This window comes from Anser brachyrhynchus, assembly GCF_964034855.1.
Source record: "Anser brachyrhynchus genome assembly, chromosome: 21".
Classification (NCBI taxonomy): Eukaryota; Metazoa; Chordata; class Aves; order Anseriformes; family Anatidae; genus Anser; species Anser brachyrhynchus.
The window spans coordinates 2127753-2149405 of NC_137714.1; the positions used below are offsets into that span (position 1 = coordinate 2127753).

At 45.9% G+C, this 21653-nt stretch overlaps 1 protein-coding gene across 2 annotated transcripts in view; it reads left to right on the forward strand.

Moving 5' to 3' along the window:
* Window positions 1–21653, forward strand: part of PAX7 (paired box 7) — a 107079-nt gene that overhangs the window by 48095 nt on the left and 37331 nt on the right. For both annotated transcript variants that reach the window (XM_080564245.1, XM_080564246.1), the window contains exons 6-8: window positions 2865–3064; window positions 16573–16738; window positions 17340–17539. In XM_080564245.1, the coding sequence (XP_080420371.1) occupies window positions 2865–3064; window positions 16573–16738; window positions 17340–17539 (566 nt within the window). The remainder of the gene's footprint in view (window positions 1–2864; window positions 3065–16572; window positions 16739–17339; window positions 17540–21653) is intronic.

Consider the following 21653-nt stretch of genomic DNA (forward strand, 5'->3'; position numbering starts at 1 on the left):
AGAAAGTTTGCCTGTTTCCCTTGCAGACCTTCACAGCAAAAAAGTGAGCGAAGTGAAGTGTGGGAGATGAAAGGGGTTACGGGTCGTTTTGTGGACTTTCCTCACCTGGGGAGGTGCTGGATCCCAGCCTTGCTACATAAGTTGTGAGCAGTTGCACCAACCAAGTGGTGGGCCGTAGTGGATGTTACAGCAGCTCTATCAAGTGGGCAGGAGGAGAGTTAAATCTTAAAAAGTCACTTTGATATTGCTGTCACCATAGTGCTTGCCAGGCAGGCTGGGCCTTTGTTGCACCAGGTGTGAAACATGCCACAAATGATAGCTCCTGTGATAAAGAGCATCACTGCTACCGTGAGGTATATTAACCATACAGGATTGTGTATTAGCTATAAAGAAACATGCTCTGCTGCAGAGATAGATGATACTTCACTTAGTGTATTTTCCTTCCCTCCTCGCACTGTCCCTCTCACATTCTGGACCAAAACTCGCCTCTGTCCTTTTTTTCGTATCACCCGAGAAGGTAGTAATTAAACCAATAATAGTCAGTGACTTGGGTGATCAACTTAAAGAAATTTACTGTATGCTGTAGGTTTCCAGATGTGCTTTTGCGCAGCATGGTACTCTGGGGTCCAGATGTGCTTCTACCTGCACCAAATCATCTGGGATGCAGATGTGCAGGGCTGTTATTTTCAAGTACAGATGTTCCTTTTAACCACTTGAGATTCCAGACCTTCCCTGAGAATGGACATAACCAAAAAGCTAGGTTAGTAACAATTTTCTACTATGCACACTAAAACTGCCTTGAAGATGTTGGACAGATGCTGGTCCCCTGAAGTCAACAGTGAATTTCTCACTGCCTTCAGTGAGAAATAGAGGGGTTTTGATCTAACAACACAGGTGTGTCTGAAGACGCTGTGCATCGGTAAGCCAGAGCTAGAAGAAGGCAGAGCTTTGAAGTGATGGCTTTGCTTAACTGGAGTTGCTCAGTTCTGACATCGCGTCCTCACAGCGAAGCCTCAAGACAACAAAAGCATTTTTGTATTGTAGCGACTGAATTCAGTGGCTTTTTGTGATCTTCTCAGTATAAACAAGTGAGCTCCGGTGGGATGTTTGCCTCCTCCTCCTCAAACTGCCACCATTCTTGAGCAGCTGCTGGGGAAGTCACAGCTGTCGTTCCCAGCTCTGAAAAGAAAAAGGCAGACTTTGGGTGATGATAGCATAGGACCTGAACATAAAGAGATTGCAAAGCACTATTACTAACCTTAGGGAACTTTATTGTCAAGGTGAGCATATGTAAGTCCCATTTCTAATCCCAAATTAGGAAAGGTTTACCTAAAAGGAAAAAAAAAATGTGAGCACGGTGTTTTAGCTCTGTCTTATGTTTGTACAGTTATTCTGAAAGATAAGCCAAGCGTGGTTAAAAAAAAATAATATTGCACATTTAATGAGCTTCTTATTTTCATGAGAGTGAGTGGAAAGGTGGGTAACATTGGTAGTAAGGGGATGGTTGGACCAGATGATCTTGGAGGTCTTTTCCAACCTTAGTGATTCTATGATTCTAAGGTGACAGAGGCCAGATCTCTCACCTAGCTGAAAGGCTCCATGTATCGTGTTCTTCCTTCTCTAGTGCTGTGATCCCTTGACACATTTTTCACTGTCCCAAAGGCAGACATAAAGTTTTGTCCTAGCTGAGATCCTCCATACATCACTGTCTGCACCGCAGGGAAGTGATAACCTGAAGCCTCGGGCACAGATTTCTGCAGATTTTTTTCACAGATTTCTGAAAACTGCAGCTTTGTCCCATGAGAGGCTTCTCGCAAACACTGGGGACGCAGCTAACGCCGTTCTCAGTGTGTCCCATCTAAAATCCATGGGCCTGGCCTTGGTGTAAATCAACATCGTGCCTTCTGCTTTACCCCTGGATAACAAAAGGAACAGAACTGGGCTTATTCCAGCTCCCTTTGGGTTTATTGTTTGATAGCACCTTCTGCACCCTGCAAACAGCACTTACTGTCAGCAAGCCCTTCTTAATTTTGTTCAGACAAGAGCTGGCATCATCTGCTGGCTATGGAGGAGAGAGAAAAGCAAAGGGCCTGAGGAGGGGACAGGTGTGGCCTGGGGCTCAAGGTAGGGAGAAGGGAAGGGCAGAGATCCAGGGCAAGGGAAGGCGGAGGAAATGGGTGAACAAATAGACCTTGGTGGACGACTTTTGTCCACCTTAATGCTTACAGAGTCTGACCTTCTACAAAATGCCAACTGAAATTTGCAAAGTAAGAGAAGAAGAACTGTGTCCTGTGGGCAACCCAGATGTGAAGGGGAGCAAGAAATATTTTTCCCAAATGCAAAATTCCTACTATTTCTCCTTTTCTTCCCAAGGTGCTTTAAAAACTTGAAATATCAAACACTAATACTTGAAAAAAACACAAGAGAAAAATAGCTGCAGAAGCCAAAGCATCACGTGTTGAAATCTTTGTGCACTCATTTCAGTTTCTACATATGTTCAATGTAAAATGTGCAACTCTTAAAAACAGTCACTCCAAACTAAAAATGGAAATTTATTGAAATAGCATAAATCAACAACTGGAAGCTCTTTCACTGTAACCACTGTGGACTTTGAGCCATCCCATTCATGCAAACAAATCTTATTTTGTTAGATCGTCTTTTTACAATGTGGGGAAAAATAGTAGAAGGAAACTACAGTAGCAGTAGAAAGCTGATAGCTATATTGCACATGGACAGATAATTTGTTTTGATGGACACTTTCATTACAGAACTGAGATTACTGTGATGCCTAACTGTTTCAAAAGCCTTTCTCCCTATTGCTTTTTACCCATGCAAACATAATTTCTTATTTCTTTCCTACCCAGGTAACAGGCTGGATGAAGGCTCTGATGTTGAATCTGAACCAGACCTGCCTTTGAAGCGCAAGCAGCGCCGCAGCCGAACCACTTTCACCGCTGAGCAGCTGGAGGAGCTGGAGAAGGCCTTCGAGAGGACCCACTACCCAGACATCTACACACGGGAGGAGCTCGCTCAGAGAACCAAGCTCACTGAGGCCCGAGTTCAGGTAAGAACGAGAACCGGCACATGGCGAGTCAGCCTGGTGGCAGAGCTTCTTGCCTACCGTGGGGAAGGAGGTGGTAGCACTGGGGAGGAGGGTGCTGAAAGGTGGTAATTTGGCTGTACCTCTTCCCTGGAGCCCCATTCGTAAGAATCTCAGGCAAAAATCCAGTTCTGTAGATTCCCACGTTCCCATGAATTTGCAGATATGCCATTTGTATTTGGCCTGTTGCAGAGGTACCAGCTGGAGGATCTCCATCCAGGTTGGGACTAGGAGCCAAACTTTCCCTAACTTGGCAAGGCGTTCAGCTCTCTGTTTTCTGTGTGGGGAAATTCCTCCATTTGCCTAGGAGGAAGCAGCATGCGTGTATGTTTGTATTTGGTGTTTTAGGAGAAATCACACCATTTACCAACCTTGCCCAGGGGAGCAGATCATATTTTGCAAAGTTTGCAAGTTGTGTGTGTGAATTTTCATAAAACTTTCCCCCCCCCCGATCTCCAGAGAGTACAAAACGGGCGGGGGGAGGGAAGAAGAGGGGAGGAGAAGGAAGGGAGGGTTTGGAGCCAGGGGACGCTGACATCTACACGATTAATAGCCCTTGTGGGAACTCCACACAGAGACCCTTATGTCTTCCAGATAAAGGCTGGGTCAGCAGTGTGTGCAAACATGCAGAGGGATAAGGAGTGTGAACAGATCGGGGGGTATAATAGAGTCCCTTGGGGAAAGCGAAGGAAAGGGGGAGGGATTGGGGATATTGTGCTGGGTTAAAGAAGTGAAATGGAGACCCCAGCAGTCCGTCCTCCGTGTGGCTGGTGTGATTAGGTTTCAGGCTAAGCACAGGGCTCTCTGCACACACAGCCAACAGTTGAATTGCGGGCCGAGAGAGGAGGGAAAGTACTCCAGGCTTGTGGCAAGGACACAGGCAATTAACCTGCTCCTCCAGAACAAAACAGGCTTTTTTGTTGTTGTTGTTCTGTGGTTCTCACGATAATAAGCTTGATGTGATTGCTCAGAAGCCAAAAGTGCCAAAAGTTTCTGCTGAAACTTTTCCCTGAGCTGTCTGGGCATGGACGTTTCTCCCACACACCTGGGATGTTCCCTGGCTAAGGACTTTTCCCAATGTTAAGCCAGTCACAGCACTGCAGCAGATACATCCTTACGTCCCTCCAGCTTCCTCTTGGGAGGTGCTGGGTTTACCTGAATCCATCATCCCTCGTGGTCTGCCTTATAAAGACACCAGAAAGGAAATCTGGTGAACTTGAAGCTGTTTCCAGTTTTGATCTTAGTCAAAAGGCCTTGTCAGAGTACTCAACAGCAATAGTGTTAATTTGCTAGACATGCAGGACCATAGTTAGATGGAGACTGGGAAAAGTGGCTAGTTTAGGGAACTAAGCTAGTAAATGTTGAAATGTGTGGATTTCCCCGTTTTTGTTTTTCATATTCCACTCCTAATTGCTCTTGCTTGTGTAGATGGACATTAAGTTGTTAATGGAGTTGCAAAAAGAAAAAAAAAAGGCATTTCAAGAAAGAGCAGAGTTCAGGTAACACCTCGTCATGGGGTAAGAGAAAACCTGCATTGTGTGAGCTGTGATGGGGACATGCTAGGGAGGATGGGAAGAGCCTTGAAGTGCCAGGGAGAGCAAAAACCAGAGGCAGATTCTCTTTTTCCTAGGGGTTCTGGCCTCACCGTGACAAGACTGGGAGAAGGGAGGGAGGTGAAAGCAGAGAAAGGGAAAGCTAAATAAATAAATAAGGAGAACCTTTCCCTCATCTCAAGCTGTGATCTCTGAATCCCCCTACTTGCTCCCAGGCAGCTTGCATGGAGGTTTCTGCCAGGGCTCCACAAGCAGCTGTTCTCCGAGGCACATTCCTGATGGCTTTCTCATTCTGACATCCTGGCAGGCTCAGCTTCTTCCCACCACTTTTAAGCCTGCCGCCCCTTGTAAAATTTTCTGGATATCAGAGCAGATCTTTTACTGGCTCTCGGGACCTACAAACATTAGTCAATCAAGTTTTTGTGGGGGGGAAAAAAAGCCACACACACACAAACGCACTCACATGCACCATCCAGCAGGATACCTTCTACCACCTTATAGTCTTACTCCTGTCTCAGAAGAGTTTCTAAGGCCAAGAGGTGCACTTTTGGATTAAAGATAGCTGCAATAACAGTAGGTCTGGCTGAGATCAGGGTTTCTGGGTGTTAAGGGCCATGCTAACATCTACCCAGAGAAAGACTTTGTCTGCAGAAGCTTATCGTGTTAGCATATAATATGGGAGGTGGACGTATGAAAAGTATTTGGTGACCCGTGGTCACAATAGAGACTTGAGAGTAGCCCTCACTGCTCCTTGGTGCTCGTTCATTCCTCATCCATCTTCCGGAACTGTGCCTCCTGTCTGCTGTGCAGCCATGTCCCTCGATCAAACCCATCTCTGAAGCAGAGCTCAGATGTTGCTACCCAGCTTTCTAATTGTATCGTGTACAATTAGAAAGCACTCCAATCCCACTGAGCTAACTACTGCTCCAGCACTCAACAAAAACAAGAAGGCCCGTGCATGCATTCTCCTTGCTGCTTTCTCCTCCTCAACTCTCTGCTTTACCACATGAAAGATGAACCTGCCTAGGTCTCATTCATTCTCTCTGATACCTGAGTGTTCACGTACTGTAATCTCCTCCACATGAAAAGCTGATAGCTCTGTTAAACTTTACTGGCAGGCCTTAGAGTCCGGCCAGTCATGCAGCTGTCTAGCTAAGTGGAAGTTTGACACGTTGACAGCTAATAAAATCCACAAGCTGAACAACAAGAAGAGGTGGAGGGGGAGCACTTCCAAGCTCCAATTTCTCATCTGCTAGGAAGATCACGGGAGGGTGAGCAATATTTTAGCAGGGTCACGGCAGTGTCTGTGTGGGTTAGATGCAGGATTCCAGTGTTCAGGCTTCAACACACCGTAAGGTGTGAGACATTAAAAGGTTAATCCCAAACACAGCGCAGACTGCCATGGATTTCAGCAAAACCAGGATTACGGTGCCAGATCTGTGCTGAGCGAGGCCACCAGTGGAAATTCCCACTGACTTGTTTTTGTGCAAGGCAATGTCTTGACTCATGTGGCCACACAAATTGTCCAGTACTGAACAAATTCCTGCCCATCTGCATGGTCCCATTTCAACCCTTTCAGAAAACAAGTTGGTGAATTCAAGTGTTCATGGATTTTAAAATTAAGTCTAACAGCTAAGCATTTCACTTAGTGAATTTAATGGAAGCTTTGATTTTGATCTGCAGTGTATTCTGGGTTTTTATACTGTTTTTTGCAACTACAAAGCTGACAATGTCAAAGTTCTTATATGGAAAAAACAACCTTAATGGGATTCTCTGATAATTTTGAACCTCTTCTCACTGGCATTTCTAGAGAATGGACATTTTTCAGAACAACCCATTTCTCACAAATGGTTTCAGCTTTGTCAGTACAGCATTTTTCAGTAGGAAAATAGTTTTGTCAGAAATTTGTATTTAAGTGTGGAAATGACTTCTCGAGGCAACACTGGTGTCAGTGTCAGAAGAGACACCAGGTACATCAGTCATAGGGCTAGAGAGTTGAACCTAATCCTTCTCTTAGATGATCCCATTTGTGGATCTGTTTGGTCAAATGTGTTGTAATTTGAAGGCTAGTTACAAACAAACATCAGTGCTTATTTCAGTTCGATGTTTGAATGCTATCAACAAAAAGAATATAAGGTAAAACAAAGGAGAACGCATGCCCAAATTGTCCCCAGGCCAGCCCCACAACCCCAAGTCGTTTGGAAAAGTGTATGCTGGAAATGTTTTTCACAAATAGACCTCAGTGCATAGGTTCCCACCCAAACAGCCTCTCTCCCTTCACCCTAGTGCTGTAATGACTCAGACACGACAGGCTCCAAAATGTTACCTCAAAATGCTTTCCTAGAAACCCACCAAAATTGTTCCCAAAAAATAGATGGCAGCTTCTCAGCGTGATTCAGATGGTCCTACCACAGGCAGCTGGGTACAAGCATGCATACTGCAAGCAAGTACGTTAATTCTAGTTCCTATGGTCTGGGCAGTGGGGGCTTTCTGGAATTAAATCAAAGGTGAGAAGAGGTGGGTGCCTTGTGATGCTGATGTCTGTTATTAATTCCCAGGAAATTCCATGCACTGAGAAACCGTTATTACAATAACAAAATTAAACTGGAGAGCAGGAGTCGCAACCCAATGCTTTATTGATCATTTTTATGATGGATACCATTGTGATTTCTGCCTGGGAGAAAATGGATGTTTCATTTAATAAAAAGGCTCAGAGCAATTCTGTCTCTGAAATCTCGGTGCATTTCTAGGCTACTCACATAATATGTATTTTATGACACAGTTTCAAACTGTAGTAAACAGCCATATTCTAGATCGTGCTGCAGCGGCTCAGACATGCCAAATGGAGCCCCAGAAAAGAAATTCCATTCCATTTTGCTTGAAATTTTTTCACGAAGCAATTCTGTTCTCAGTGTGAAGAAGCTCAAGCCACCATTCCCCCATTTCCCGGCAGCTCTCTGCGGTCTATGCAGAAAATACGTGGATTTCGTGGGAACTTCTCGACTCTCTCTGCCCTGTGCTAGTGGGGACCCCTGTGCTTTCACCAGCTGTCCCTGCGGTCAGAGGCCTGCCCTCGAGATGGTGCTTTACGAAGGCGTCGTGTGGAAGGGTGGTGTGGTGACAGCCAGGCTCCCCCTAGCTCTGAGCATAAGCTGGAGTCATGAAAAGCTGCCGGGGCCTAATGCTGTTTGCCTGGTGTTTGGATTCCCAGACTCTTTGAGAAGTGTCCAAACTGGCTCTTCTGAGGCAGTCCCCCTCCCTTAAAGGTCGGCTGGGAATGTTTTCTTTCTTCCTGAGGGTCCGGCTCGTTTACATTTCTTGTGAAGAGAGCTGCGATGAGGTTATGACACAACAGCTGCCCCGTGTTTTTTTGGCAGCAGCTGGGGCACTGAGAGGCCGTGCGGAGGAGCTGGGAGCTGGAGCTCTCGTTGGCAGGGCCTAGCTTGGCACTCTCCTTTTCCACGGCGTGGGGCCAACCGCACTCTCGCGCCCCAGAGCGCCCGGATAGATGGCCTGCCGCGGGAACAGCCCCTGGCGCTGCGGCGGCTGGCCCGCGAGAACCGCAGCAGTGCCGCCGGTGCGTGTGGCCAGGCACGGTGAGAGCCCCGCGGCGCGGTGCCAAGCGGCATCCAGCTCCCGAGGGAGGTCAGGGTGAGGGCAGCGTGCTGTTCCAGGCAGCTGAAAGGAAGCGGCTCCGCAAGGTGAAGCCAGCAAGGGCCGGACGCTGCTGAGATGGCGGGGACGGAGTCTGGATGCTTCCCTCTTACGTCTAAGGGAGATCCTGCTCCAGAAGGATGCTGATGACGAGAGGGAGAGGTTGGTACCCAGCCCCGTACAACCCATCTTGTAAGTTTTCATTCGCTTAGCGAATCGGTGCTGGATGTCTCATAGTGTTGCTGCTGTTCTTTCACTTCCCTTCAGCCTGAATTATAAACAGAAATGCAATTGGATTGCTGAGTAACCAACGGCACACTTGCCCCAGCTAATATCCTCCAAATAAGCCCTCAGTCCATCTACTTGCTACAGAAAAAAATAATTTAAAACAAACTGTAAAGTAAATTTTCAGATAGCCAAACTGCAGTGGCAAGTCCTTTTTGACCTAAATTTTGTTAAAGCCAGAGGTGATCTCTTGAAATTGTGAGCACATCCTTTGCCCGTATCTGTGGGCTTCCTTAGAAAAGAAACAGCACTTTTGATATTTGTAGGAGAATTACAGTAACCAGCACCCTTGGAAATAGAAATGTCCCATTCATGGGGGACAAAGTCCCAGCTGTGTCAGCCTTAAGGGCATCTTGCTGGAGAGAGTCAGCATTATTTCATTAAGCATGAAATTTACTGAAGATGAAGACGATAAACTTAATCCTGTAGCCCTTCTAGCAAAACATTGCCTGAAATCAACAGGAATGACTACAAACTTCAGGACTTGCTGCACAATTTGACCAGACCATCTTGGTTTGTATATGTGGGGCAGGGAATCTGTAGGAAACAACTGGAGTACTTTATGTCAGAAAGTGCTCCTCTGAGCTTGCTGGCTTCTGCAGATGGAGGAATCCATTCGATACAGTAAAAAGTGGGTTTTAGGAAAAATCACGAATTCTGGTGTTGAGATTCAGACAAGTCAGTTCTGGGTTTTGCTTGTTTGTCCTATCCTGCTTTTCTTGGTCCGCTTTGGACCAAGGAGCAGAACTGCCACCCTCACGGTCACAGGCTGAAAAGGGGATCGCCTAAACAATGTGGTAACGATTTACTTTTCTTACAAAGGCAAGAGGGCCCAGAGGCCAAAGCAATGAACTAGGTCCCAGTGCCTTGGATGAAACCGTTGTGTGTAACGCTGCGCACTCAGCTGGTCTAAATGGAAGTCAGTGAAGTTGCACTGATTTATAGCAGCAGAGTGTCTGTCCCATTGTATTAAAAACAAACAGGGCCTCTGAGAGGTTTTATGAGGAGAACCTTTATCCCAAAATTTCCAGTTCAACAAAGGTGGACCAAAGTGGTTCTCACACGCTTTGTTCATCTGCCCTGCGCTGAAGCTCTGATGCTAGCAGAGCTGCTGCCTAGTGTGTGCCAGGTGAAGCGAGCACGTGAGCAGCACGCACAGCGCTCAGGCTGTTCTCAACCTCCCCAGCAAAGGAGGCTTTCTGTTTACTGGGGCACCACTGTAATAGATTCAGCTTGGTCAATAATGGAGAATGTTTATAATAATCAGGGGTAGGCATTGCAAGGGTTTGTTAAGCTCTGAGCCCCTTCTCATAGTGTTTAAGCTATTTTCAAGGCTCATAGCTTTTTCTTTTGCGAAGAAAATCTTGATAGTGTAACTCAGCGTGCTGCTGCTTTGCTGCTAAAGCCCAGTCTATATCCAGACAAACAACAGCAGCAGGAAATCTACTCCCCAACATCTCATTCACCTCAGTGAGGTGTGAACATCAAAGCCCATTCTGAAATGTTTAAATGCAACTCTAACACCATTAAAACTGAGCCATCTAAGAAGCAAGTGAGCAAGTGCAGAGAGAGCACTTCATAAAATGTGCAGTCTTGCAGCTGCTTTATGGCAGCACTGAAGTCATCCAGATGTCTTCAGGCTTCCACAAGTCCCATTCGCCCTCAGACACAGAGTTTATAAAGATAAGCAGATAAATAAAACAGAGGTTTTATTTCTCATTTTATTCATTTAACAGACTTTTCTCTTACAACTTGAAGTAATCACTGAGAAGCACAGTATGTAAAAAATAGATCTGGAAAATGCAATAGCATCAGCAAACAGTCATTCAGAATCCAATAGCTATTTCATTCAATTATACATATATATATATATTTATAAGTATGAACTCCCTCATAACAGTAAATGATAAAGCTGTATCGCTGGGCAGCGCTGGGTTTGGAGATGTGAAGCCATGAGTTCAAACGTGGGCTTAGACAGGATGTCTCAGCACAGAAGTGGACAGACGGACCTGCTCCATTTTTTCTGTTTCCATGTCTGGAGGATGCAATCTATTAGCAGTTACAAGGTGTTCGTGCTGTGATGATCATTTAAAGGTTGAGATGGCTGTTTGGTTGAGGAAGTGTTTATGTCACAACTAATTCATTGATAACTACTCAAAGGCTATAAATAATATCTCAAGAGTAAAGTAACTTGTGCCATAATGAAATATTTCACTGCCAGCAATGGTTTGTTTAATAAAAAGCAGTTTGCAAAAAAAACGCACTTACCAGAAACTGTTCAAACTCTTCAAAAGAACGTTATAAATAGCTAACACCTTCAGGAACAGGGGTATGCCAGGAGAAATATAGGCTAAATTCATTGGATAATCTCATTTGTGAAGAATCATTTGTTCTGCTCCACTAACCTTGTTTAATATTTATCTTAACCGTATCACCCACAAGTGACAGAGGCTCAGTGTTTTGGGCACTGAGCCAAAGTGTCACCAGATACTGCTGTATCCTTACACGCACAGATAAAAATCTGCGTGCCTAAAATCTGTGCACTGCTAGGGGCTTTTTTCTTGTTTTGTAAGGAATTATCTCAATAGCCTTGATGATGCTCGTATGTCCCTGATGTCTGTTTTTTGCACCCCTTAGCACCTGGCATCACTAAACTGCTGTAGGGCCTTGCAGGACCCCATCTCACTGTAATGTCTTGGCCCTCCCAGCCTGGGAAGACATTAGGATGGAGCTGTAACTACCTCGGGTCTCTCATCAGTGCTGCTGCTAGAGCTCCTCTCTCTGAAAGCCTACTGCATCAGCCGCCTGGAAAGCCCAGGGTCTGCAGCATTTATGATAGTGTGGACAAGGTGAGGAGGCATTGCAGGGACCTGCCCTGCTGCAGGGGAGAACCTGATCTGGCACAGCCTCCCCCATGCAACCTGGGGAGGGACCTCATCAGATTCTGGTGGAGTTTGTGTGCTTGCTTGGGATGGATGATTCTTTTCCACCTGGTTTCTGCAGCCTCTTGGGCCTGTGAAAGCAAACACATGTTGCATCCCTTCCATTCTGCTGGAGAGCAAGGGCACGGCTTGGCTTTTCCATCCCTGTTTCCATTTATGAGCTCATTTATCCCATCCATCTTTCTCCAACATCAAGTCCTGATTAGGCTGAGCAGGAACACAACAGGCTTTCTTTCCCACAGGAGGCTCTTTTTGACCTTCCTTTCCTCTCCTTGTCTGACAAATTGTGGGAGCTGACCCATATCTCAGCGGCTGCAGGGATAATTCAGTCCAGCCCCATCCTGGCAGGCAGCTGTCTCTGCAGCCCTTCTCCACTGTTCTGCTGGTTGAGAACAAGTGGCTGGAACATCTCGGGCCAGCCCTTGGCAGGGTTGGGTGCAAGTGTTCATGTTAAATAAGAACCAGTGCTAACCTTTGCCCCAAACCCACTCTGACTGGGAGGATGTGCTCTTCAGCTGGTTCTGCAAGGCAGATGATGAATTGAAGAGGTTTCGTAGTCTTTCCGTGCCTCGCTCTCCCATCTGGGAAGGGGATGGTGCAGGTATGACTGAGTGATGTTCTGCAGCGCGTGGCTGGCAATCACGGCCCTTGTAGCAGCCTGCTGGCTTGCTGTGCCAGCGTAGCACATGGCTCAGTGAGCAACCCAGGTCTTGTCTGGGCCCTGGGCATGGCTGGAACGTGAAGAACCTGCTAGGACGTAATCCCAGCTTGTTTTCCATGCAGGCGCTTCTGTATCTATGCACTTGCCCTCAGTAGAGCTGAGCAGTGGATGTAACACATCTCCTGTCTATATAATGCATTCTTTGGAAGCCAGTTCACAGGGACAAAAGCCCCAAATATCTCTAGCAGGTATGAAGTGTTGCCTTCAGTGACCTGTATTATACTGCCATACCATTGGCAAGCAGCATATTTAAACAGCACGAGATCTCTTTGCTATGCACAGAGAAATGATTGCGAAGAACTTGTCTTGTTAAGAAGCAGCAGGTTTCTGCGGTGCCAGTTTTTCTGCTGTTGGGTTCTTCGCACAGCCCTTTTTGCAAGTGCCGGCTGCTTTGGTCCCACCATCCAACCGTAATTGTGCAATTCTGCCCCAGCAGCCTCTCGAACAACATCTCCACAGGCAGACCAGCAGCTTCAAAACTTCTTCCCCTTCCCATCTTCTTCCCACCAGTCTGGTTTTAGCAGACGTAGCCTTCACCCTGGGCTTAACATGGTGTAACAGTATCCTCTGGCAGGGGGAATCTTTAGTGGCTGATAAAACCTTAACTGTTGTGAAATGAAAGCAGGTTCCCTTTGAAGTGCGCCTCGCATTACAGTTAGATGCTTTAGCCTCTATATTTTAACTACCAATAAAATGATTTATAAGCATAAAGGCCTGAGCCACCTTTAAGGCGTGGGAAGGGAAAGAATTGCTAACGTCATTAGCTGGAATGTATCTGCTTTTTTTTCTGTGGGTTATAAGTAAGGGGCAGAATCAACCTGTTTGGGCCATGAAATGTCCCTTCCCCTGCACGGGAAGATAAATCCTATCAACTTCTTTGTGGAAGGTTTCAGTGTATTTGGGGCTGCGTTCTCCAGCCAGGCTCTGTTAGGAAGCAGCGCACTGCAGCATGTAGTTGTGAATCACATTTGGTTGCAAATGTATTTACTGTCGTTATTGTTTATTATTCCTTTTGCTGCGATGCTCCAGCTGAGACGCAGATCTCACTGTGCTGGGTGTGGTGCATACCGGCAGTTAATGAGAGCCTCCGACTCAGGTGGTTGATTCTTGGAATAAATTAAAATGTGAGAAAACGTGGGGTTTATCCTCACTGTAGAAGTTGTAACCTGATGCATGGGCTGTGTAAGGACCAAAATTAATTGAATGCAGTAATATTTCCACTGACTTCAAATTGGAAAAGCAAAGCTTTCCTGAAGTCATATAAGGAGCCCATAGTATAATTAGGAACTGACTTTTTCTCTGGTTGTAGTCCAATGCCATGCCAAATAGCATTCCCTTCTTTCTTCCCATGCCCTTGTGTGTTGCAGACTGAAGTTTGGAGGGCACCCCAAGAATGGCCCCTGCAGCGGCCTTTCTGGTCAACACGACCTGGTTGTAAAAGGATCCAGTGCATCCTTTTATCTCCCTTAAAAATAAATAAAATAAAATAAAAATAAAAATAATAAAAACAACAAAACAAATAAAATAAAATAAAATAAAATAAATAAAGCAGCTCTGCACCCTCAAGTGAATGTGGAGAAGCAAGATGGGAAGAGTCATACACACAGGTGTGAATTTTAACTCTATGCAAATATGTGTGTTGGTGCATGGGCAGCGCTAACCTCATGTGGTGTAATGTAATACAGTGCAAATCTCTCCGAAGTTGTGTTTTGATCATATGTTAGCGAAGCCGACTGACAAACCAGCACAGGGAAACCAGAGTACGCGTGGAGATGTTGTTGGAGAACCCCGTCCTATACTAGACCTTCTCACTCCACATGTTTCTTCTGAACTTCTAATCCCCAGTGGATTTGCCAACATCTGGCTCTTGGTTATAAAAAGGAACTTTCCCACCCTTTCTGATGTCGGGAAAGAGTCAGAAATCACCAGAATGGCTTTTACTTTCTCGGACTTCATCTTCTCTTTCCTCCCAATTCCCGGATTCATAGCTGTTTGGTTATGTATTCTCCTTGGTTATTTGAATTTTTGATGCTGTCCTCAGCACTGAGATCTTTGTTGGAGTGGGAGCTCTTCCAGACACAGGCCAGGGCCTTTTCTGTGAAGAGAGAAGGTACATATATCTCCTGGTGTTCTAGTTAACAGAAATATTTGGCAAGTTTTTATGTCCTTAACTGTGCAAGTGAAAGCACATGATATGAGAGGAGGAGCCACGTAGTGTATCCTTAACGTGCATGAATTAACAAATACCTGCACGTGTGAGAAAAGGACAGGACCATTCGCTTTTCATGAGCAGGGCAAACGAAAGGTTATTTATTTGTGCTGCTCACTGCTCCTAGAAATTGTGTCATGGGTTGGGCTGTGTAAAAATGTTATAAAGTGCTACAGACCTTGATGTTCATTCATTTTTCTCTCCCTAACTCTGTCCTAGATTTTGCTAGCGACTTATGGTGCCAAAAATGAACACAGAGATTCTGACCTGCATGGACTCTGTTGATCAATGCAGATCGGATGTAAGCTGACCTATTTCTGTCACGCTTTTGGAAGGTGCTAAGAGGTTATGCTGCTTCAGTAGCACAGTGCAGTAGGAACAGGTCTGTAAAGAGACACATCGGGTGCCAAGGACCTGACATCAGCACTGTATACATTTCAGGGGGGTTAATTTAGATGAGCTCCTCCAAAGAAAACTGGGCTTTTTTCTTTGTTTTCATTGTGCATGGATGTAAATAACAGCAAGAACTGAAGGACTGACCGGGACAAGGCCATCGCCAGCAGGTCGCACACAGCTGTCATTAGCGGGGCTGAATCAAACTGTTTCTAAAGCACACTAGTTAGATGAGTAACATGTCCAAAGAGCAATAATAGACTGTGATCCAGAGAACCTCAAAGAAATTTGTGCATAAAGCTCACCATATGCTTGTTTTTGCAGCAGCACTGCAGTGCGTGTGGACTTGGAGCCAACACTCCATTAAATGAGAATCTCTAAATGAAAACACGTTGCCTTGTTGAGTGAATATACATACCCACAGGTGCCAATAAGGAAAAGGCAAGCTAAGAAGTGAGCATTTACAGAGGGACTCAATTTAAAGTTAAAGGCCAGAGAAAGACTCCCACTTTGAGATTTGGATTTTGTAGGAGCATTGGACTCAGATTCCATTATGTTTAGGGAAGAGAGTTTTGTTTTGGTTCACAAGATGTGGGGACAGTTTGGATTGCAGTGCCTCAAACCCTTGTAACCCCAGCTTCTGATCTGACGTTGAGCAGCTTGGAAGCCTGATGGAGGGTTTTTTTTCCCCTGAATGTCTTACACTCTTGATTTTTGCTCCATTTTTTCTTGTTGCTGTGAAATTTAATCATGTTTCCTAGCCCTTTAGGCCTCACAAAGTCCAGCAGCTGCATTCTCATCTGGCTTGAAAGCTTATCCACATACTTCTGAACCCCAAACAGAGATCGGTCCTGAGAGCCTCTCTGATTAAATAAAGTAAACCAAGCCCAAGAGACAGCTTGAGAAGCCCTTTCCACTATCCAGAAGGGAGATTGCCCATGATAAAACACATCAGGGCAGACAAATGCATTTAGAAAAATCTCTCCTAGCGTCTTACAAGTAAAGTAGCACTGTAGGAAACATGAGCTTGGCTTTGCACATGCATTAATACTGAGTTTATTTTAATGCATGGAGATTTAAATTGGCTGCAGTACAATGCTAGTGCACACTGCAGTGCCTCTTGCAAGGAGAGCATGTCTTAGCATACAGACAACAGTGATTTGCTGCAGTACAGAGAAGCTAAGAAAACCTTGTATTCCCTCCGGTCTGGTTCTATCTATTTAGCTTGTCTAACATAGAAACCATGATGCTAATCTGTCTATTTATCCCTCCTAACAGTGCAGCCGTGTTGCTATTATGGTACATAATCCTTCAGCATAATTCACATAGTTGTCAGATAACAAGGCAGAATGGCCAGGTGGTAGCAATGCATCTATTTGGTATGGACTGTCTCAGAATACACAAGCTAAATTTTTCCTCTTCGTCTCACCCTACTGCTGGTAGCACCCTCCCATGCTCTTAACAGTATCTTTCACGATATTAAATGCATGTGTCTTCAGCCAGGAGACAGAGCAGTAGTAGTATTGTCATTTGAAAGAAAGGAAACTAAGGAACAGAGACCAACAGCCTCAAAGTCAATATCAGGCAGCAACTTGAACCCGTTTTTGGCCAGTGCTGTAACTCAGGATGCTTTTCCATCTGATGCATTACCAATCTAGGTGTGGTAGGACAGCTGCTCCAAGTGAGTCGCGTACTTTTTCCTGTCCCTGTCTCAGGTGTGGTTCAGCAACCGAAGAGCGAGATGGCGCAAACAGGCGGGAGCGAACCAACTCGCGGCTTTCAACCACCTGCTGCCAGGGGGCTTCCCACCCACAGGAATGCCAACTCTGCCCCCGTACCAACTGCCGGACTCCACCTACCCAACAACCACCATTTCCCAAGGTGAGCACCCCTTCACCTGCACTGCTCCTCTCCTCTTGCCCTACCTCGTCCCATTGGCACTTCCTTTTCTGATTCGTGACATTCCTCTTAGATTCTTGTAATAGGTAGGTGGTTTGTCCTTTAGCTGGGGAGGCCAGCTTTTGCCTCAAGTCATTGGAAACTCCGCTTTCTCCTCTGGAGAGCAGGCAGATCTGGCCTGCCCACTGTCTCATGGTCCTTTCTGCCACACCAGTGTGTCTCATGATTGTTGCTCTGCTCAGCTTTGAAATGAAGAGCATATCAGTCTGAAGTGAGCATGGTATAGGCTTCCCTTTCTAGTTGGATAAAACTAGGAGTATTGCTAATTCTAGCCGGCTTTAGCCTTGGCCTTTACAAAGGAATTTGCACCCTTGGTCTGGAGGAAAAATAAGAGAAAATTCAGATGTTTCATCCCAGGTTTGCACATCTTGTGCTGTCACGTGTCATGTTTGTGTTAACCCGGAGCACCCTGATGGTAGGACACAGAAGCTGAGATCAGGACAGCCCAACTACCAGTCCATGCTTTGCGCAGCGCCAGCTGTACCACCCCACGACTGTTGACCTTTGAACAATCTCTCCGCAGATGGGGGAAGCACTGTGCACAGACCCCAGCCCCTGCCGCCATCCACCATGCACCAGGGAGGGCTTGCCGCAGCCGCCGCTGCCGACACCGGCTCTGCCTATGGGGCCCGACACAGCTTCTCCAGCTACTCAGACAGTTTCATGAATGCTGCAGCTCCTGCCAACCACATGAATCCTGTTAGCAATGGCCTCTCTCCACAGGTATGTGACCTGCTTCCATTCTCTTTCTTTGGCTGACAGTATTTGGCTGGTCCAGATCCTCTGAGAGCAAGGCAGACTTCAGGCAATCACAATGAATTATGGTTAACAAGGGAGTTATTATTATTGTCAGGAATTCTTGGAGGCAGCCTAGTTAAAACAATTAGTTAATTTGTTTATCGGCAGTATCTATCCTGAGCTCAGCACTATACTGCCAGAGCATTTGTATCCTGTTAGTTCCTGTATTCAGGATAGCACACTGTAATTGCAAACAGCAGGACGTAGAGCATTGGTTTTTGTCTTCTCAGCACTCCAGAAAAATTCCAGTGCAGGTGTGGGCCCTTCATTTGTAGATTTTAGCCTAATGGCAGCAAGCCTGATTTTGTCAGTTACTTTTTGCAGACTCTTTAGAAGTAGGCCATGATTTGTGGACCACTGATCTAGAGATTAGTTGGAGCCAGCTTGTCCAAGTCTGGCTGAAACTTGGAAAGCCACTAGTTGTGAAAATGCCATGGATCTGAGCTTCCTCAAAACATAAGGATTTGTAGATCAGGGATTTAGTTTTGAGAAATGTTTTGTCATGTAATCAGTTCTGCTAAATGCTTTCCACAAGATCAGAATAAGAGGTATAGGTAAGCTTTAAAGGAGGAAAGATAAATTTCACGTGCATCTGCTGGTGTAAAAAATGGAGTGTGTGTGTGTGTTTTAAGGATATCAGGCAACATCCACGGCCTCCCCATGTATCACACCCTTGATTTTGAAATCCCTGCCTGAGCTCAGAATAGAGCGCCAAGGCTTGGCCCAGCTGCCTTCCGAGGGGCCCTGTCCCCAGGTTTTATCAGATTGCTGCCGGTTGCGTGCACGGCTTCTCAGTGCTGCACATGACAGAGAAACAAGCCTCAGCAGTGTAGAGAGGTTAAGTCTTCCATCATCAGCAGGTCTGGAGAGTACAGAGAGCAGAGCTCGTGCTATGTGTATGTAATGGGAGCAGACTTATGTTCTCAGTTGGTGAGCTCTGCTGAAGTCAACGGAGACGTCGGGGTTTGCACCAGCTGAGAATACAGCCCACACTAGATCTGCTCTCTATCACCCTCCTGGAATAAGAATTCTAATATTTTGTCACCTCATTAGATAGAGCCTTTAATCTTCTCTTTGGTTTACTTGATGTAATCTATTTTCTAAATACGCATTTCCTTTTAAGTGCAACAAAGCACACTAAAAAATAGCAGCAAGGACTTGTATTCGTGTGGTGTCTGCTGTCCTGGAAGGGTACCAAATGTGTTTTGCTTTTGTTCTCGGTCACTTGTGAAATATGGAGACATATGAAGTGCCCTGTAGCAGTTGTTTCAGAGTGGCCAGTAACACTATTTAAGACAGGAAGTACAAAATAATTTGAAACTACAGGAGAAATGAGGTAGGTATCTGAAATGAAAAGGCTACAACTGTTTAGAGAGGAGTCCAATAAATGGGGACATCACAGAGGTATATAGATTTTAAGGTCCAATATCTTGTGATCTCTCAAGTGTGAAAACAAACATTGAGTGTCAATGGAAAGAGGGAAATTTTGCAGCTTCTCTGAAACGGTATAAAAATCCCACTTCTAGCTTTGAATGGTCATAAGATAGAAAATGTAAAGTGTGACTGGCACGGGACTGAATATTGCTTCAAACAGTGTAATTTGTGGGGGAAATAGGGAGACATCTTTATGACAAGGGATTTCTAATAACGCTAGGCTTGGGAGATGAGCATATGGTATGGAATTCAAAGGCAGGCTGCAGGTTAGGTAGTCAAGGGCACATGACTAATTCAGATTTTCACAAGTGCAATTTAGCACCGAAGAATAAGTTAAGGATGAGATCCATGTGATAAGCTGCACAAACACTAGTCCATCATGCAATTTCCATTTCTGTAGGTTCATCATCTACTTACTAGTCCTGCTTGCTAAGTCAGAGACTCATTAAAATGACCAGACCAACGCTTTTTCTGTGCTTATCCCTATCCCAAATTACCCTGCCCCCAGGCTCAGAGTAGGGGAAGATAGAGTCCTGAGCCAATAAGCCCTTTGTATGGGAAAGAGAGGATACATTATCTTGCGGTCCTGAAGAAAAGAGAGCTTTGCACCCCCAAGAAGGGGAGATTCCCATTTCCCTAATACTTCTAATCATGCGAGGTCCGAGATATCAGCATATAAATTCTTCTATTTCTTTTGTGCATGGAAACGCTAACCCAGGTTATTTTATGAGTGCTTTATATTTACTGATCTTGCCAACTTCCTGCCTTTCTAAGCTCTCTGCTGTTCCTAGTGGAGGGATGCGAGAAATACAGAAGTATCCTCATCTATATAGTGGGGTGTGTATAAGTATTGCGAGGTCTAAATATGATTCAGCTGTTTCACAGCATTATAGGTAAAGCCCAAAGCACCTCAACCCTCCCATTCTCCTGAGCAAGTATCCGTGGTATCTGTTTGCTCTCTGCAGGGGTAAATATCAACCACAGGGAAGGAGAGTGTTCAGGAGGTAGAAAAAAATGGGAACTTCAAATGACGGCAATTTGTCTGAGAGCTGCAAACAGACAGTTCTCTGGTTTCATCCTTCAGCAGCAGCAGGAGGGAGATTTCTTTGCAGTTTGACAAGGGGGTGGGGGCCTGCCAGGTCAAGAGCTCCCAGCATTTGCTGCCGCTCAGCACACTATCCAGTTACCCTGGGATTGGGTGTCCCGGCCAGAATCCACCAGACAGGCTCGATGCTGGCAGTTGAAATTCAAGAGGAGAAGCATGGCATTTCCATTCCCACAACAGAGAAAAGGGGATTACGTTCGGCCTCTGCAGTCTCGGTGCGCTCCCCCCACATGCACTTCAGTCCTCCCCCTCCTGACAGAAAGGGCAGACGTTGCTGAAAGTCCTACCCAAGCTTCACGTGGGAAATGGCCACGTTTCTTGCTTGTTTTCCAGCCTGCAGCACGCACAGCTTTGTGCCTTGTCCCGCTCTGCTCCTGGATCTCTAAAGCCCTTCTCAGAAGTGACATCTAGTTGCCCCAGTTTAGAGGCTATTGTGCCTTTATTCCAGAGCTGAGTCTGCCGAGGAGCAAGAAGTCAGCTGGGAAGTTCAGCTACTTCATCCCATGATGATGTTTTACTTCACCTAAGAACACTGTCCCGGTTGTGCAAAGGAGAGTCCCACACAATGAAACTGCTACCTAGCATGATCCCTCATGCCCTACTCCTTCCCAGATCTTGGTGAGAGACCTCGGGGTAACCTGAGCAGTTATTTCAGATTGCTTCGTGCTGGGACAGCCTTTGTAGGAAAGAGATCTTGCTCTGAGTGTAGCCTGTTCGAGAATGTGCATGTCACGGGCTGGCCAGCTGCAGCCAGATGAGTCACATCACAGCTCGCTCGGTGGCTGCGGCAGTCACAGATGAGCAGAAAGTAGCTCAGTACCAGGGAGCCAGGGCATGCAGCAGTGAGGTCCCCACCTCTCCCCAGAGGTCGTGTGGGTTAGCAGCAGCTGTCACAGATTCAGCTGGCCTGGCTGTGGCTGGTAGCTGCCTCCTGGCTGGCTGATGCCTGTGCCAAAACTTAGCAAAGGGATACAGGCCTGAAGCAAGGCTAAATACAAAGGGTGAGAACCAGAGGTAGCGGTCATCCAGTGGGTGGTTTCTGGCCCTGGAGCTTCTGTCTCACCATTTCTCACAGCACTGGAACAGAGTAGCTTGTAAAAAAAAAAAGTGTGTGCAGAGATGGGTGGGATTTCATGAATACCTTTTAAACATTTCCAACTCGTTTTCGTCCCACAGAGGAGTCGTTTCCCTTTTATCTGAGAATACCTGTCAAATCCAACTAGAGCAAGGCCAGGCACCAAGAGACACTTAGCCAGGTCCTGCTTCACACTGACAGCAAAACAAACTTTGCATCCAACTGTTCTGAAGTTCAGACCTTTGCTAGCTGGGACTCGCCTCTCACTGTGGCTGCTGTAAGGTTTATGACAAGTGGCTCATCGTAGTGGTAAAATCAGTACAATTTCAGATCAGCATTTGCCTGATGGTCCTTCAGGAAAGGGGTATGCTGCAGTATGGGCTGAGGTGGAAGGAAATTAAGTAAATTGATTAGTACCTTACAAG